At 38.8% G+C, this 15,961-nt stretch overlaps 2 protein-coding genes across 6 annotated transcripts in view; one reads left to right on the top strand and one right to left on the bottom strand.

Moving 5' to 3' along the window:
- The window catches only part of TUBE1 (tubulin epsilon 1), a 19,000-nt gene extending 8,099 nt beyond the window's left edge, over positions 1-10,901 (top strand). For 3 of the 5 annotated variants that reach the window (XM_072855709.1, XM_072855708.1, XM_072855712.1), the window contains 6 exons: positions 503-678; positions 1,440-1,580; positions 3,128-3,268; positions 4,154-4,328; positions 5,015-5,316; positions 5,893-10,901. In XM_072855709.1, the coding sequence (XP_072711810.1) occupies positions 503-678; positions 1,440-1,580; positions 3,128-3,268; positions 4,154-4,328; positions 5,015-5,316; positions 5,893-5,920 (963 nt within the window). In that variant the 3' untranslated portion in view covers positions 5,921-10,901. The remainder of the gene's footprint in view (positions 1-502; positions 679-1,439; positions 1,581-3,127; positions 3,269-4,153; positions 4,329-5,014; positions 5,317-5,892) is intronic. The other 2 variants (XM_072855710.1, XM_072855711.1) reach the window with 2 other exon arrangements.
- CCN6 (cellular communication network factor 6) lies at positions 7,752-15,961 on the bottom strand. The gene is made up of 5 exons (XM_072855716.1): positions 15,899-15,961; positions 12,324-12,600; positions 11,655-11,897; positions 8,437-8,630; positions 7,752-8,033 (listed from the first exon to the last, which is right to left on the bottom strand). Exons 1-5 carry the CDS (start codon positions 15,959-15,961, stop codon positions 7,752-7,754), a joined length of 1,059 nt encoding a protein of 352 aa, XP_072711817.1.

Raw genomic sequence — 15,961 nt, 5'->3', positions numbered from 1 at the left:
GAGTCCTGCAAGGCAAATGACTAACCACTCCAAATTCCAACAGACTTGACTTTACTGATTAGTGATTGGGCATCATAGGCACAACTGCCCACACAAACCACTAGACTTGTTTGAATTTAACTTTTACACTCTTGCCATTTGCATATGAAAAAAGCAGGAAAAAGTGGAATATATTTAGAGAATATATTTTTCCTTTCACAGGAATTATGAGAATTTAAAATGTAATTTTAGAAGATGAGGATTTTGAATAGTTGAATAAAATTCAAACTTCTGAGTCAAGCTATGTACATGTTTGTGACATGTAAGCACCAGGCTTTTAGAAACACTTTGGTCAATTGGAATTGGTCAAAAGTTGGACTTGCATGTATCAAAGGTATAATCTTTGAACTAACAGTACATGTCTTAGCTTTTTCTTTAAGATTAACTGAAATGAAAAATTGGGATACTGAATTTGAAAGCTCTGTGCTCAAGACTTATTGTATGCTTTTTTTTTCTCTCAAAGTCTCTGTTTGATATAGTTAATAAAATTCATCACATGATCAATTCTGGGAAGCTAGGGTCAACTGTGAAGCAAAACAGCTTGGTAACATCGAGTGCAGGCAGTGCAAAAACTGTACAAGAGAAGCCATTTGACGCAATGAATAATATCATAGCCAACTTGCTGCTGAACCTGACAAGGTATAAAGTTACAGGTTACTCCTCTGTAAAAGTAGTATTGCTAGAGGCAGTGTGTGCTGCAAATATGCAGGCCTGCATCAACTCGAAGAATATTAGTTGTTTTCCATTTGACATGATTCTTCTCTTTTTAAGAATTAGTTACTAAATGTTAAAATATTTGGAAGTATTCAGATTCCAATGGTGTTTCTCTAGCCATGATAGTCTTAGAACTGAAGTAAGAAAAAGTTTATAGGCAGAAGGGTATTGTCTTCCATTAATGCTTAATGGAGCCCATGGAGGTTTGCCTTTCTAGGCCAATCGTATTATTTTATAAATACCATCAGACCATTTTTGCTCCTAAACTGTCTATTGCTGTAAGAAACTCCTGGTGAAATGTAATTCTGGAGTATTGGCCTGATTTTCTTTTAAGCAGCTTGTCAGAAATGCCAGGTCATGCATGTTATATTATAGCCTATAGCTATTATTAAAACTGGTATTCAGCAGCTATGTCCACATACTGAAAAACAGTACTAAGGACTACAACTGGGAAACTTAAGGTCTTATTCCTGATGATTAGTTGTTCTGTAATGAGAAGTGTAAGGAAATAAGATATAGCACTGTTACTGCCAAATGTGAAAGCTTAGTAATTATACACAAACAGTTTCTTGAACGCTCTGTTGTTTTACTGTTTTATTGTAGGGAACAATTGAAAAATAGATTTAATGAATGTTTACCTTATAAAAGTAATTTACTTAGTTTATAACAATTTGTTAATTTCTCAGCTCTGCTAGGTTTGAAGGTTCCCTTAACATGGATCTTAATGAAATCAGCATGAATTTGGTTCCATTTCCTCGACTTCATTACTTGGTTTCAAGCTTGACTCCTCTGTATACACTGGCTGATGTTAATGTACCTTCTAGAAGGTAAGAAAAAATTATTATGGAAGCTTTACATTTGAAGCTTAATTTCTGATTATTCCGTAGTTTTGATTTTAAAAAAATGCATTCTATAGCAAAACTAAGGGTAGAAGTTCTAAAGGTTTTAAATCTGCCACATTTTCAAATTTGTCCTGCTGATTTTGAGAACATCCTTTGTCCCTTTTCTCTGTAATGGTTGAGCCAGTAAACTTGAAATGTGTTTTTGTTATCTCTGCTGGGAAATGTTGCTGTTGAAAAATGTATTATTTAGATGATAGATAGAACCCACAAGTTCTTTTGAGTAACAGTTTGCAGTTGACTCACAAAATACTGTAAAGACAAGCAAGGAATTAAACTAGACCCCTTGGGAAGTAATGGCATCTTCAGTCTGGAGATGCAGTGAGCCTATTTAACAGCTCATTGTAACAATAAGCTAGTGCTTGTCACATTTTGTGAGATGATTTATCCCGTTGACAAGGCAGAAAAATAACCAGTTAGAATAGATTTCACTGGTTTTAGTGAGTTAAATTCAGTCAGCAAAAGGTCCAAATAGTGATAGAGGCAGCTACGGGTAAGTAATGGAAGTATGGAAAGTGGAGAAGAGGACAGGACCACCCCTTTTCTGTGATAGCAAGTTGGATCTCTTGAAAACATATCCTGAGGAGACAATACAGTGCTGGAGGGAAGGTAGAAGACTATGGGGAGATGCTCAGTCAACCATGTTTCATAATGAGGTGGAACAGTAGTATTTTTGTCTCCTTTATTTAGTTATTTTTTTAATAGGCAGCTTGTGGCAGAGATGATTTTAAAAATGAAATAGAGATGATAGATACAGAGAGTTTGGAACAAATGGAAAGAATAGCTTAGATGGTATGGGTCCATAGAGACCTCCTCAAGACACCATCTTTGATATCCCAGAGTACAGTGGAACTTGCTTAAGGAGATGAAGAGAGGAAGAATATGATCTGCTGTGTCATCTTTTAAAGCAGTCATACATGATAAAATTCTAATAAATATAGTCTGTCTTTTCCTAAATCATTAATCAAAATCAATACAGTTATATGATTCATTGATCTTTTTAAATAGTGAAGTGTAACAAACAAATAATCGGTTCTGTAAGGGTCAGCAGCACTTTGGTATTCCTTGTCAGATCCTTTACAAGCAGTGAGATTGTCTTTTCAAATTGTGATATAACCAGAACCTCAAGTATTTAAATCCTTTTACATATTTTAATACTTCGTAACTGTTAACCTAAAATTTCCTTAAAAAAGGTCTCTTAGTCTGTCCACTTCTCTGACTTCAGACTCAACAGTGGGTTGTAACATGAGGGAGAAGAGAGGGAAAAATGGATCTGGTCTGTTTTTAAAAACTTCTAATGCCAACATATGTACATATAAAGGTTTTAATCTTTTTCCTGTCATTCATGGTCCCAGGTTAAATGTACCTTTATTTCCAGAGTTTTATGAATTTTTAAACCCTGAAGGTGGGCATTCTGAAGAACTTCTGTAGCCTGCTTTAATAAGAGTAGATGATGCCGTTTTCTTTCCACCTAGGTTGGATCAGATGTTTTCAGATGCTTTTAGTAGAGATCATCAACTGATTCAAGCAGATCCAAAGCATAGCCTCTACCTCGCCTGTGCACTTCTCGTTCGAGGAAATGTGCAGGTTTCAGACCTTCGCAGAAATATTGAAAGGTTTGTAATTCCACACCAAGTAGTCATGGTATTTGTTTTTGAAACTGTTGTCAGTTGTCCAGAGCACTCTTACTTTTCATCTGAAGAATTTCAATACCAAATCAGTTTACTCAGAAATATTTTTCTTAATTTCAGAAGGGAAGAAAATAATTTACTTAATGAGTTAGAATAAGTCACAGCATTCTTGGATTTCCAAATAAAGGGAGCTGACTAGATGTCCTTGTGCTGTTCCTCCCATTCTCAAAAATGCAAAAGAAAGCAAAGCCTGACCTTCCAGAGATCTCCTGCCAGTAAGGGATGTTGGAGGAATAGGTTCTCTAGTTTGTTTTTTTTCTGAGCGGGAGCCCCCTCTCTTTCATGGCTACTCTCGTGTAGACAGGGAATCATCCGTATTTTAACAACTCTGTATTGTTAGCGCTGTTTTCTACCTTTTACACTATCGATCTACACAGTTATAACAGGAAAGGCAGGCAAGCTTCACATACAGGATGCATTTTATAGGCAGACAGGGGCATGTGGGGAAAATTTCTGAGAACCAGAAGCATTTTACTCCCAAACTATAAGCAGACTGATTGTCCCTGCACAGTATTAATCTGCCCCTCTCCTAAATCTGAGTCCTTTATAGAAATAGGTGCTTGTAACTTTACTTTTCAAACCCTGATACATTAAATTAACAAAAAAAATTGGTGTTTGCAGTTTAAATTTAAAATAGACACACCGTTTTAGTCTGAAGTCTAAAATGTCGTATTCAAAATGCTAGTTACAACTGTCTTGCTTAGTCCTGAAAGCTTTAATGTTAACCTTTTCAGACTGTTTGTTAGCTAAGGAAATTTAGGCTTTGTGTTCTTTACTTTCCCTAGGTAACTGTAAATTTTTGTATCACAGGTTGAAGCCTTCCCTGCACTTTGTCTCCTGGAATCAAGAGGGCTGGAAAACTGGTTTGTGTTCCGTACCTCCCGTGGGCCATTCCCATTCTCTTCTGGCTTTAGCAAACAACACCTGTGTAAAACCAACTTTTATTGAACTCAAAGACAGATTTATGAAGCTCTACAAGAAAAAGGTACAACTCTGTCATCATTATAACACTAATCTTGCCATACAGAGAAACAAGCCTTAGTATCACAAAGGGACTACTTAAAAGTAACAGCCCAAGATTTTTATCTGTGTTACCTATCAAGGAATCATTCCAACAGCTGCTTCTTAAAAAGGGTAAACCTCTTATTAACCTGTACCTACCAGGCAATATACTTACTTTCTTCAGCAATGAGGCCGTATCTGACAGATCTGCCTACCAGTTTGTGCTGGGTTGACCTTGGCTGGCCACCGGGTGCCCACCAAGCCGTTCTCTCTCTCCCCTTCCTCAGCAGGACAGGGGGAGAAAGTACAATGAAAAGCTCGTGGGTCAAGATAAGGACAGGGAGATCACGGTCACCAATTTACTGTCACAAGCAAACAGGCTTGACTTGGGAAATAGTAATTTAATTTATTGACAATTAATAACAGAGTAAGATAGCAAGAAATAAAACCAAAAAGAAAAAACACCTTCACCCCACCCCACCCACTTCTTCCCAGGCTCAATTTCACTCCTGACTCTTCTACCTCCCAAGCAGCGCAGGGGGATGGGGAATGGGGGTTGCAATCAGTCCATGCTGCTCCTTCCTCATGCTGTTCCCCTGCTCCAGCATGGGGTCCCACCCACAGGACACAGTCTTTCACACACTGCTCCAACATGGGTCATTCCTACAGGCTGCACTTCTTCAAGAACTGCTCCAGCAGCATGGGTCCCCCATGGGGTCACAGATCCTGCCAGAAAACCTGCTCCTGCATGGGCTCCTCTCCACAGGCTGCGGTTCCTGCCAGGAATCTCTTCCTGCACGGGCTCTTCATGTGCCACAGCTTCCTTCAGAGCACATCCACCTGCTGCAGTGTGGGGTCTTCCATGGGCTGCGGTGTGGATATCTGCTCCACCATGTTCTTCCATGGGCTGCAGGAGGACAACCTGTGTCACTATCATCTTCTCCACAGGCTGCGGAGGAATCTTTGCTCTGGTGCCTAAAGTACTTCCTCTCCCTCCTTCACTGATCTTGGTGCATGCAGGGCTGTTTCTCACATTTTTCTCACTCCTCCCTCTCCCTCAGCTGGCACGCAGTATTTTTTACCCCTTCTTAAATACATTAACACAGAGGCACCACCAACATTGCTGATGGGCTCAGCTTTGGCCAGCAGCAGGTCCATCTTGGAGCCGGCTGGAACTGGCTCTTCCCGACATGGGGGCAGCTCCTGGTGTCTTCTCACAAAAGGCACCCCTGCAGCTCTCTCCCCCCACCCTCTGCTACCAAAACCTCACCATATAAACCCAATACACAGTTTGGTCAGGTGTACCCAAGAAGACAGAATATGAAAAGATGCATGTGTAAGAAATCAGTAATACCAAGTCTGATTCCACAGGGGATTGTTACTAAAGTTGCCAAGTATTTAAGCAAGGGAAGTCATGATATAAGTCTTTAAATCTACTTTCTACAGTGCTTGCACTCCCCTCTTCCATGCAGGCGAAATGATTCTTATTGAGCCAAATTAATTAAGTGCCAAGAAAAAGGATAACACTGAATATTTTATTCTCATAGGCTCACCTTCACCATTATCTACATATAGACGGGATGGAGCAAAGCTGTTTTTCTGAAGCTGTATCATCTTTGTCTGACCTAATAGAAGAGTACAATGAGCTGGATGCCACAAAAGGTGGGCCTAGGACAGATCCATCAAGACTGAAGATAGCTGTTTAAAGAAGGAAGAACTGATTTAAAAAAAAAAAAGCCTGCCAAGCATCCAACCACTTCAGTTAACCAGAATGAATTGCAGCATGCCTAGCTATTGTCATTCCAAAGTGAGACAGGGACAGCTGCTTCCTCAGCTCTCTGAGAGGTATCATATTAAGTGACAGGCCCAGCCTGTAAGAAAGATTTGAAGGCACCTAATTATGGTGGATATCAGTAAGAGCAGTCTTCCTAACTGTAGAGTAAATTGACATACCATATGCTGTAAAGAGAAGAGAGATGGTAGCAGCCAAAAATGTAGTTCTTTTCTCAGACTTTCAGCTTACTAAAGGCAGGCCTTGCTTCAAAGAAGGATCACCATTGCTAGATTTGTTTTTTAACAAGCAACTATGAAGAGGAGAAAAGCCCACATAGTCTTTTCAAAGATGAAAGCAAGGCTCTAATGAAACTGGTTTCTTAAACTTTTCAGGGTAGTAATAATTTCAGAATGCTCTAAGCTATGTTGATAGTTTTAATATTTTTGCTTCCATGTTATACTTAGCTGTATTAGAGCATTCTGAGTTGATATCAAAATTGGCAATATCAGAAAATTCAACAAAATACATTTTGTTTCAAGTATTATACTTGGACTATTAATTAACATATTATTTTAATGATTCATATTCATGAATGCTGAGTTGCACTTGATAGTGAGATAATGCAATATACCTCTGAGCAAAACATGCACTTATAATGAAGTTATAATGACTGTTCGGAGAACAAAGTTTATATGCTTAAAAGAATGCAAGAAAAACAGATGTTTTAATATTTATAATTACCAGGGTAAGTAGATTTTTATATTACAGTAAGAACTTTTACAAAATGCAATGTACAGCTATTTCCAGTTGCTTGCCAGCCTTGGCTGTCTTAGAACAGCAAGACTAGTGAACTGTTACAGATCAGAATGGCTCAATACAACTATTTCTTAAAGCTTGAAGCTCTTCTAGCAGAGTTGGAGTGGGTGTATAAGTAAGCACAATTTTCAATGTATAAGTCCAGAAGTATTGAATGAAACATTGTGATAACATTTGTTGAAGCGTTTTTTTAAGAAAGCATTTTAAAAATAGTAATTCCCTTGAAATTTTGCCGTTCTATTATCTGCAAGTGTCCGTTTATTTGTTCCTTTATAAGTGCATTGTTTATATTCACAATACTAGAGAAAGACAATCTGCTGCAAAAGGCAGTCTGACCTTAAAATTCAATTCTCCTGTTTGAAACAACATTGATGTGTTTTAATCTTGCAGATACATATTAGAAAATGTTAATTTGAGAATCAAGAATGATAGATGAAGTATTACAGGGTGATTTTTTTTTTTCCTAATAGGTTAGTCAGAGCATCTGCAAATGAACATGTATTTGTCGTTGTGGGCAACAACTTGTTACAGTGGGGTACAAAGCTGTCTTGCTGTGCCTTTTGAATTACCAAAAGTTCTTGTTTTGACAATACTAGTGTTATAGACATCCTTCTCAAGAATGTATTTCCACATATAAAAACAATTACATTTAAAAAGATACACTCTTACTTGCATTTTCCAGGTGCTACTAAAAAAATTAATATTCACATACATAGTTTCACTATAAACACTGCTGTGGCAGGGGGTTAGGCTAACTCTTCAGGATGTGAATGTGGTGTTGCATTCGCAGTATGTTACAGTCAATGGTGTAATTTATCATAAAACTTTGAGTTCGGAAAATATATCTCCTGGAGCACTGCAAATCCTCTGACATACGCATGATGTTATCCACATCATCTTCCACTTAAAGAAGCCTTCATTGGGGCATTCAAACTGTACAGTGATCATTTTGGACTTATTAGGTATGCAGCACCTCTTGTCCAAGCACACCCCACAGAAAGTTAGTTTGTAGCTTTGTGTAGTTGAGCATCCGGAAAAAACTAGTTTTTCTGCTGTAGGAAGCTGGAATGTCGGTTGACACGTTTTTCCTTTTGGAATCTTTAATATAAAAACAAAGAAAAGCCTGAATTTTTACATATGGAAATAGAACATGTAAGAAAAAACTACAAAATTTACATAGACATATCTTGAAAATTACTCCTAAAAGCTGTCTTATTTTTATCAGTCAACAAATAGAAAATATTTTCTGAGTGACTGAGCCAGCAGGACAGCAATAGCAGTGCTTTTATTTCATGACTTAGTGTAGTTTTGTTTGAAATTACACATCTGTAGTTTACTATTGAAACCTGAAGACTGAAGGTAGAAAAAGGAGAAGAGTTATCTTATGGCCCTTAAAAAAGGATGAAGTCATTTTATATTAGTATTTGCTAATACATAAATTTTTCCTTTACTTCCAATATTTCCATTTTCTATTAGGAAATCATTTTATATTAGACAGTACCTTTATTGTCTTCAGTATATTGGTCAGACAAGGCTGGATGAAGCATAATCTCTTTTCTTTTTTCATCTCACATTTTCTGTTTTCGTTGGTCACTCTGCTGGACATGCCTATGCCACAGGTCCTGGAACAGGGTGTCCAGGGAGTTGCCTGTACTAGGCACTTTTTCTTCAAAACTAGCGGTAAGCTTCTGTAAGCTAAGACAGCAATATATTGTTTATGCAGCAGAACAGCCACAAAATTATTAATTGAAAATAAAAGGATAAGCATTTGATTTCTGTTGATGAAGGTGCTTTTGTAGGTAAATCTAAAACTTACGCATAAACAAAGTTATACAAAAGTCTTAGGGCTGAGCTGCCAACTGGATACTCAGATCCTAGCAAGAACTATGAAATTGCATGTGTTGTATGACCCTCCAGTTTAATGGGATAAAAATGTTACGTGAATGGCGTGGTTTAACCACCACACAGCTGTTCGCACACTGCTTGCCCCTGCAGTTGGATGAGGGAGAGAATCAGAGAAGAAAAAAAAAGTGAGATTGGTGGGTTGAGATAAAGACAGTTTAACAGGACAGAAAAGGAAGGGAAAATAATGATAAAATAATATACAAAATAAGTGATGCGCAATGCAGTTGCTCACTACCTGCTGACTGATACCCAGCCAGGTGCTGAGCAGTGGCCCCCTGGCCAGCTTTCCCCTGGTTTCTATATGGTATGGAATAGCCCTTTGGCCAGTTGGGGTCACCTGTCCTGGCTGTGCCCCCTCCCAGCTTCTTGTGCATCTCCAGCCTTCTCAGTTGGTAGAGCATGAGAAGCTGAAAAGTCCTTGACTTAGTGTAAGCACTACTTAATAACAATTAAACCATCAGTGTGCTATCAACATTATTCTCATGCTAAATCCAAAACACAGCACTAGACCAGCTACTAGGAAGAAAATTAATTCTATCCCAGCTGAAACCAGGACAGTAAAGAGAGTTATTTGTGGAATTTTTATGAAATGTCCAGAATGGAAGAGACATTGAAAATTATTTAAGGCCAAGCATAGCTTAAAAAGGGGTGCTGAAGACATTAATATCAGTGTCTTGGTAGGTATTGTAAAGGCTTTAGGGTTTTTTTGAGGCGTAGAATTCTCCAGTCACTTCTAGATACCACCAAAAAGCCTGTTTTCTGATGGATTAGGGCTGGATTAGGTGGAATACACTTAAAAAAAGAAACAAAATAGCAGTGCAAATGTTCATGGTGAAATTCTGAAAAAAACCCTGATTATGTGGAATCTGTGCATTTAGGTAAGAGCACGGGCAGAGTTACAAAGATACCTGGAAAGTAGACAGCAATTTAAAGACCTCATTGCAGCAAGCAGATTAAAAGCCTGTCACAGATCTGCAACAAATAAAGGGAAGTTAAATGGTTGTTTATACTTGGTATGCCTCTGAAGTATGACCCAGGTACATCCCTATGTATTTAAATTAGGTAAATACAATTGACAAGGAAAGCTAGAAAACAAAGCAAGTGCAGTGAAATGAAACTTAGCACTTGTTATCCACACTAACAGAAAAAAGACTTTTCAAAATAGATATTGGCCCACTGAGGCATTCATGGAATTCATGCACAAGTTGACATGATACTTCTGCTGCACTGGGAGAGGGAAGAGGGAAGACTTCACTTTGAAAAAAAAATTTTGAGGTGCTTTTCTTCAGAGGGTTTGTATGACCTGAAGAATAGCATCCTTCAGCACGTACAGCCACCACAGGGACAGGCTGTTGGGTCCCTGAACCAAGTCAAATAGGAGGTGTGCTTTGCAAGCTGGGTATCTTTTCTCAAGGTTATGTTGTGCAGTTGATTCAAATTCCTGAATAAATGCTGTGAGGTACAGTGTTGCAGTCTACTCATGGAAGGAGTTACTGAAGGTTGGACTTCAGCTTTTCAATCCATTGATGTGCTACAAAGTAAATGGCTTAATGCTGTTCTCCAGGTATCTGGAATACCCACAAACCCAATTAATGTATTTCATGGGGTCAAATGGTTTTGTTGCCATTGTTTTCAATGTGTTATGTTCTCTCTTTGATCAGATTAGCATTTGAAGTCAGTTGCCTTTCTGAGTGTGTTTTTATACACAGCATTAACTATTTCTGTAAAAAGGCTTTGACTCTAGTTATAGGCATTGTATCACAATTTTGAAGATGAGCTTTTTTAATTTTTGCTAACTTGCGTAACCACTGCTAACGTGTTAGAAGTTGTCCAAACTGAACTTCAGATTTTGTAAGCACGTCTATTGATCTGCAGATTGACCTATATGCATCTACCTATTTACTCAGCACTCTTTTATGAAGGTTTTCTGATAAGCTTTGTGATCCTTTTAGTTTTATTTTATTGATCCATGATGATGATTCAGGCCATAATTTTGCTATAATTCAAGTTGCTACCAAATAAATGGCTCAGTTTTCTGGTACCCACATTAGTTGTGATGAAGATGAGTTTCACTGTGGAAATTTGCACATGCACAGGGAAGGAGACAGCACAAGCGCAGGCAGCTGTGGCCAGGGAAGGGCAAGGATAGCTGCTTCTGGTAATGGTGCTTCCTTAAAGTGGAAAAGAGAGCTACGGTGTTTGCAACAGAGCAAGAATGAAGTTAAAGGGAATATCAACTGACCCTGGCAGAACTGCCTGGATAACTGTTGTATGATGTTGATCACACTGAATAGAGAAGAAATTGGGGGGAGGGTTGTCCTTGCAGTGACCTGAAATTTTGTGAATTGATTAAACCCGCAAGGCAGTCTTTAAAATTTTCTGCTTTCTATTGAAAGAAGAGGGCTGCAACATGTTAATGTATGTATGTGAAAACCAAGACTCCCTACCACCACAAAGCGAGAGAAAGTGAGAGGGCTCCCAGGCTGCGAAACGGCTGTCCACCAGCAACCCTAATTGGTCTGATCTGATGAGTAGTAAACCCCTACAGAAAGATGGGTTGAAAGGTAGCTTTGGCCAGTTCCCTGGTGACAGAAGCCAAAAGGCTTTTTGCTTTTCATATTCATCAGGTTTAGAGAAAAGAGTCTTTGACCTAAGAGTAAGAGGGGTAATTGGGACAGACCAGTCACCCTGGCAATGGCCTTGAGCAAGAACTGAGAAATTGCCAGTGTGCTGCCTGCCCGGCTGCTGGAGCCAGGGACACTAAATGCAGCAAGGCTCATGTACAGAAAAGTTTACCAGTGTAGCCAGGCACACCTGACATCAGTCTGTAGTTTGTTGATTGAAGTTGCTTGTGCTGTCCAGGCCCACAGATGGATTGTCCAGGCTTCTTTCTGCCCGTGACCCTGGCGCAGGGACTTGCTGTTAATTTTGGTGTGAATATAGGTGTACATCCAATTGCACCACTGACACACAGGCACTTATAAAGTGGGTTAGGTTGGAAGGTCTGCCCATTAAGATAATAAACTCCATTGAGCTCACATCCTACAGCTACCAAATCTGCAAATGGTAAACAATAGTTACTAACACAGGAGGAGCACGTGGTTCCTGCTTACAGATTGCTAAAATACGACCAGCCTTTACTGCACCCACAGCTTCGAGTTCTTCCAAGCCCAAGCACATTTTTTTTATTTATGCGCAGTGATAACTACAGCCACATAACTTTAAATCAGTCATCAACATGTCTGCAAATAACAGGCTTGTGCACAATGAACTGGTTTCACTAATGCATATGCAGGTAAGTTTAAAGGCAGTCCCAGCCCTACTCTCAGATTCTCTGACTGAGCAGTCAGAGGACTAAATTAGGATAAATTGCCCAGCACAGAGCTGAGCAGCACCAGCAAGCAGAGTTTTCCTCCAAAACCATTCACCTGCGTGGTCCCACCCTCCTGGATTTCAAGAAGGGAATGCGAAAGAACAACTTACATGCACACACGCCTGTTTCATACCTAGGCTCGTCTTCCGAGTAGTCGCAGTAGAGGCCTTTGTGGGGATCACAGATGTCTGCTTCATTGCAGATCTCTCCTGACTGCTTGGCACAGACCTTACAGCAGCCGCAACCGTCCTTCACCAAGCTTACCCCGGGGGTGCAGGTTGGCACAGGCGGGCATCTGCATGGCCAGTGACAAACCTCCTTGCGCTGGTGGACTTCACCGGTTTCTGAACGTTTTTCTCCAGGCTTCAGTGGTGGGCTGTGGAAAAACTTACACACAGCAGGATATTTTGAGAGCTGAATGCTTTATGCGTAGCTGGGATAGCATAAAATTAAGTTGGGATGGAAAAAACTGTGACATTGTATGAAGACACTTAACATTTCTCATCTCACAGGATCCAAAAAGTGAGAGGCTGTGAGGTTTAGGCAGGAGACAGAGGACCAACTTCATCAGCCACTGTCATGCACTGAGGTGTCATTCCACCAGTGAGCCTGGCCTACTGCTTGTATGAAACACAATTCATTGGTCTTTCCTTTGCCTTCAATAGAACAAAACCTGTAGTAGAGCTAAAGTAGGAAAAAAGTGTTTTAAAGTAGGCGGTGGATTTATTTTAAGTATTCCTTCCCACAAACCTCCTATCAAATTAATTAACTTTTGATTCCTTCCACCGTTTGATAGCCAGCCACTGCCCTGTGTGCCACTTCTGATGGCAAAAGCCTTTTAAAATAGTAAACATCTTTTGAGTGTTACTTTTGCTCCAAAATTTGAGTAGCTGTTTGGGAAGGAGCATTATAGTATTTACAAATTCTCTTGTGCTAGACACAAAAACTGAATCCTAATAAGGGAAGCTAGTAGTTGCCCTGGGCTTAACTGGTCATTTTGTAAGAGTATATCTATTTGCATGAGTAAGTGTTCATTGAATCCACGGCTTACAGGGCAAAGATGTATCTCTAAAAAAGATTTGTATCAGCAGTAGGAAGTCAGGAGCTAGCCAGAATTTATTGTTTTCCACATTCTGTCTCAGAATTCATGTCTTCTTTTTTTTTTTTTAAGAAAAGGAAGTCCTAAGTAATTCTTGGTGGGTTTATTTTTCTGAGGCATGGGGGAAGATTAAGTCAGCACAGAGAAGGATCTATTTGAGATAGCTATAGTCTATCTGCTTTTTTGAAGAACTACATCTAAAACATTTTTTGAAGAACTAAATCTAAAACATAACAGTTTAGATCTTAGCATTAAATCTTTTCATGCTGCTGATTTCAGCAGAAATGCAGACCATGATAGAGTTATTCATCGCAGATGACTGGATCCATAGTTAAGTGGGGGCACACACAGCGCTTGGCCACTAGTACAGTGTAAGGCTTGGGAGCTGCTCTCATCGAGCAGCTCTGGCTGCCCAAAGAGCAAGAGGGAAAGACAGGATCCAGTCCCTCATCAGGTGCCAGTATCACCATCTAGCTTGCAGGAAAAAAAAAAAGTAGCCTAGGTTTTCTCTGGGCACATGAAGCCCCACCTATCAGTTTCTCTCTGTTCTTCCAAACTGCACGGCTCTACTGATGTAGAAACAACCTCCAGCAGAGACGCTAAAGGAAAGCTGGGGAAGGGGTCCTTCTGCTGGGTTTCCTTTCAGTTCAACTTTCAAACCGGAAGTATCTGCAGAATTCAGCATTTCATATGTCATATCCCATGAAAGCTCTCGCAGCATAACTGAGCTGGCCTAATTGCATGCAGCAGTAAATGACCTTTTAAAAGGCTTTTTTCTACCACTAATTTCCATTTTTCATGGTCATTTACAACTATACTTAGGATATCTTAATCCACAGCTACTAATGAAGCTCCAAAGTAGTAGCTTTCAAGTTCCTTTGCTGAATGATTTTTAAGATACATATTAATTCACAGAAGCAATTCATATAACAAAAGAATTTTAAACAACGTCATGTAGTATTCCATGCAGTATGCAGAAGATGGTTTCATAAATTTGTTATTTTGTTAATCATTTGCTGATAAAGGATTTCTTCCAATCCTTTTTACCTAAATGCAGCAATAATACAGAATAAATGCAGCAATAATATAGCAATATACTTTTTTTAGACAGCTAAGCCTTTCCTATAAGCCATAATGTTAATTTGATGAACGTGTGCATTGGAGTGCAAAGGTTCTTAAAGGCTTGTTCTGGAAAGAAGATACACAGAAAACAGGTGTTCCTATACATTTAGCAGTGTTCAAGCCTGTATGGTTGCTCTAGGAAACTCACTTTCTTGCTGCTTTTTTTCTTTTTAAGCAGAGTATTAGTATTAGGAATTTGGCCATGTGCCAGCTATATGAGGTTATGTGGCTTAAATCAGCTATCGCATTTCAAAATGGATATGTATAGCAGGAAATAATCTGTGTGCTTCAACCAGTATGTTTAATTTGTATTACAAATTAAAATGTACTTTAAATGTACAGAATTGTACCTAAGCAAGTGATTTTTCTCTCCCTTTTTTAGGGAAATATGTCAACTGAGAAGTGTGAGACTACAAAGTTTCCCAGTAAGAAAAACCCCATCAGGCAAATATCTTGACAGTTTTAATTATGGAATTACTGAGAAGCTCGATCTGCCTGAAAAATCTTCAAAAATCTATTCAGTTACAACGAAAATTTAAAGTTTGCTTGTAAAGTTTACAGGCCAAATATTTTCTAATCCTTGCTTCCCAAAGTTTCTATACCAAAGCTATCCACATCACACAAGCCCACTGCATACTTTTCCTGATCCTATGGGCAGATCAGAAAATGAGACCATTGTGTAGCAGCCCTTCATGTGTTGTTGTTTGTTTTCTTATGTTTTAAAGATTGAACAAGGCCTGTATGGCATAAATAAGCAAATAGCAACAGTAAGCAATGTATTATTGCTAATGTTTGGTTATCTTAGTCTGGCTTTAAATATGCAGAAAGTTAGCAGAGGAAGACAGTCATTTGGAAATCCTCCATTTGACATTCATCTTGATCATAAAGGAAAAATACACGGTGTACACGTAAAGTGTATTTTCAAAATTAAGGAAATAAATAATGAAATTGGCCTTTGACACAAATACCTTCAGCAACAGCTATCACTTAAAATTTTCTCATAAGAGACAAAGCATAACACAGCCCAGGTGGTGCCTTTCTCATTTGTAAAACTAGCCTGAAGTCAAACCACCGTGTATACATATATATATATATATATATTTATATATAATATGAGCATGGACAAGATGTTTCCTTTCTTACAGCACCAGATAACCATTTGTGCTTATATTTAAAAAAAAAAAAAAAAAAAAAGGCAAGGTGACCGACAATTTAAGCTTCCCTAACCTGTTTTTTTCCACCGAATCATATTAATGTACAGATTAGAAAAAGAGAAAAAAATACCAAAATCAAGACTGATGCAGTAAATAAGCTGCAAATGAAATTTACTCAGGAGTAGGGAATGGCTCCTTATTCTTTACGAGGAATTTGCTTCTCTGAAATTTGTCATTAAGCAAATAAAAACTTTAAACCTGGACAGGGTGAGGAAGGGGGAAATCTTTTTCTTCTTTTTAATGAACTTACCTGTTGCGTACAAGGGATGATGAAGATGGTGGGAAAAAGGAGCCACCGCATGTTTCTGCACAT

Source organism: Ciconia boyciana, chromosome 3 (assembly GCF_034638445.1).
Source record: "Ciconia boyciana chromosome 3, ASM3463844v1, whole genome shotgun sequence".
In the NCBI taxonomy this organism is placed as follows: Eukaryota; Metazoa; Chordata; class Aves; order Ciconiiformes; family Ciconiidae; genus Ciconia; species Ciconia boyciana.
The sequence above is the reverse complement of the archived record's forward strand: the minus strand, read 5'-3'. Positions and strand labels throughout refer to the sequence as shown.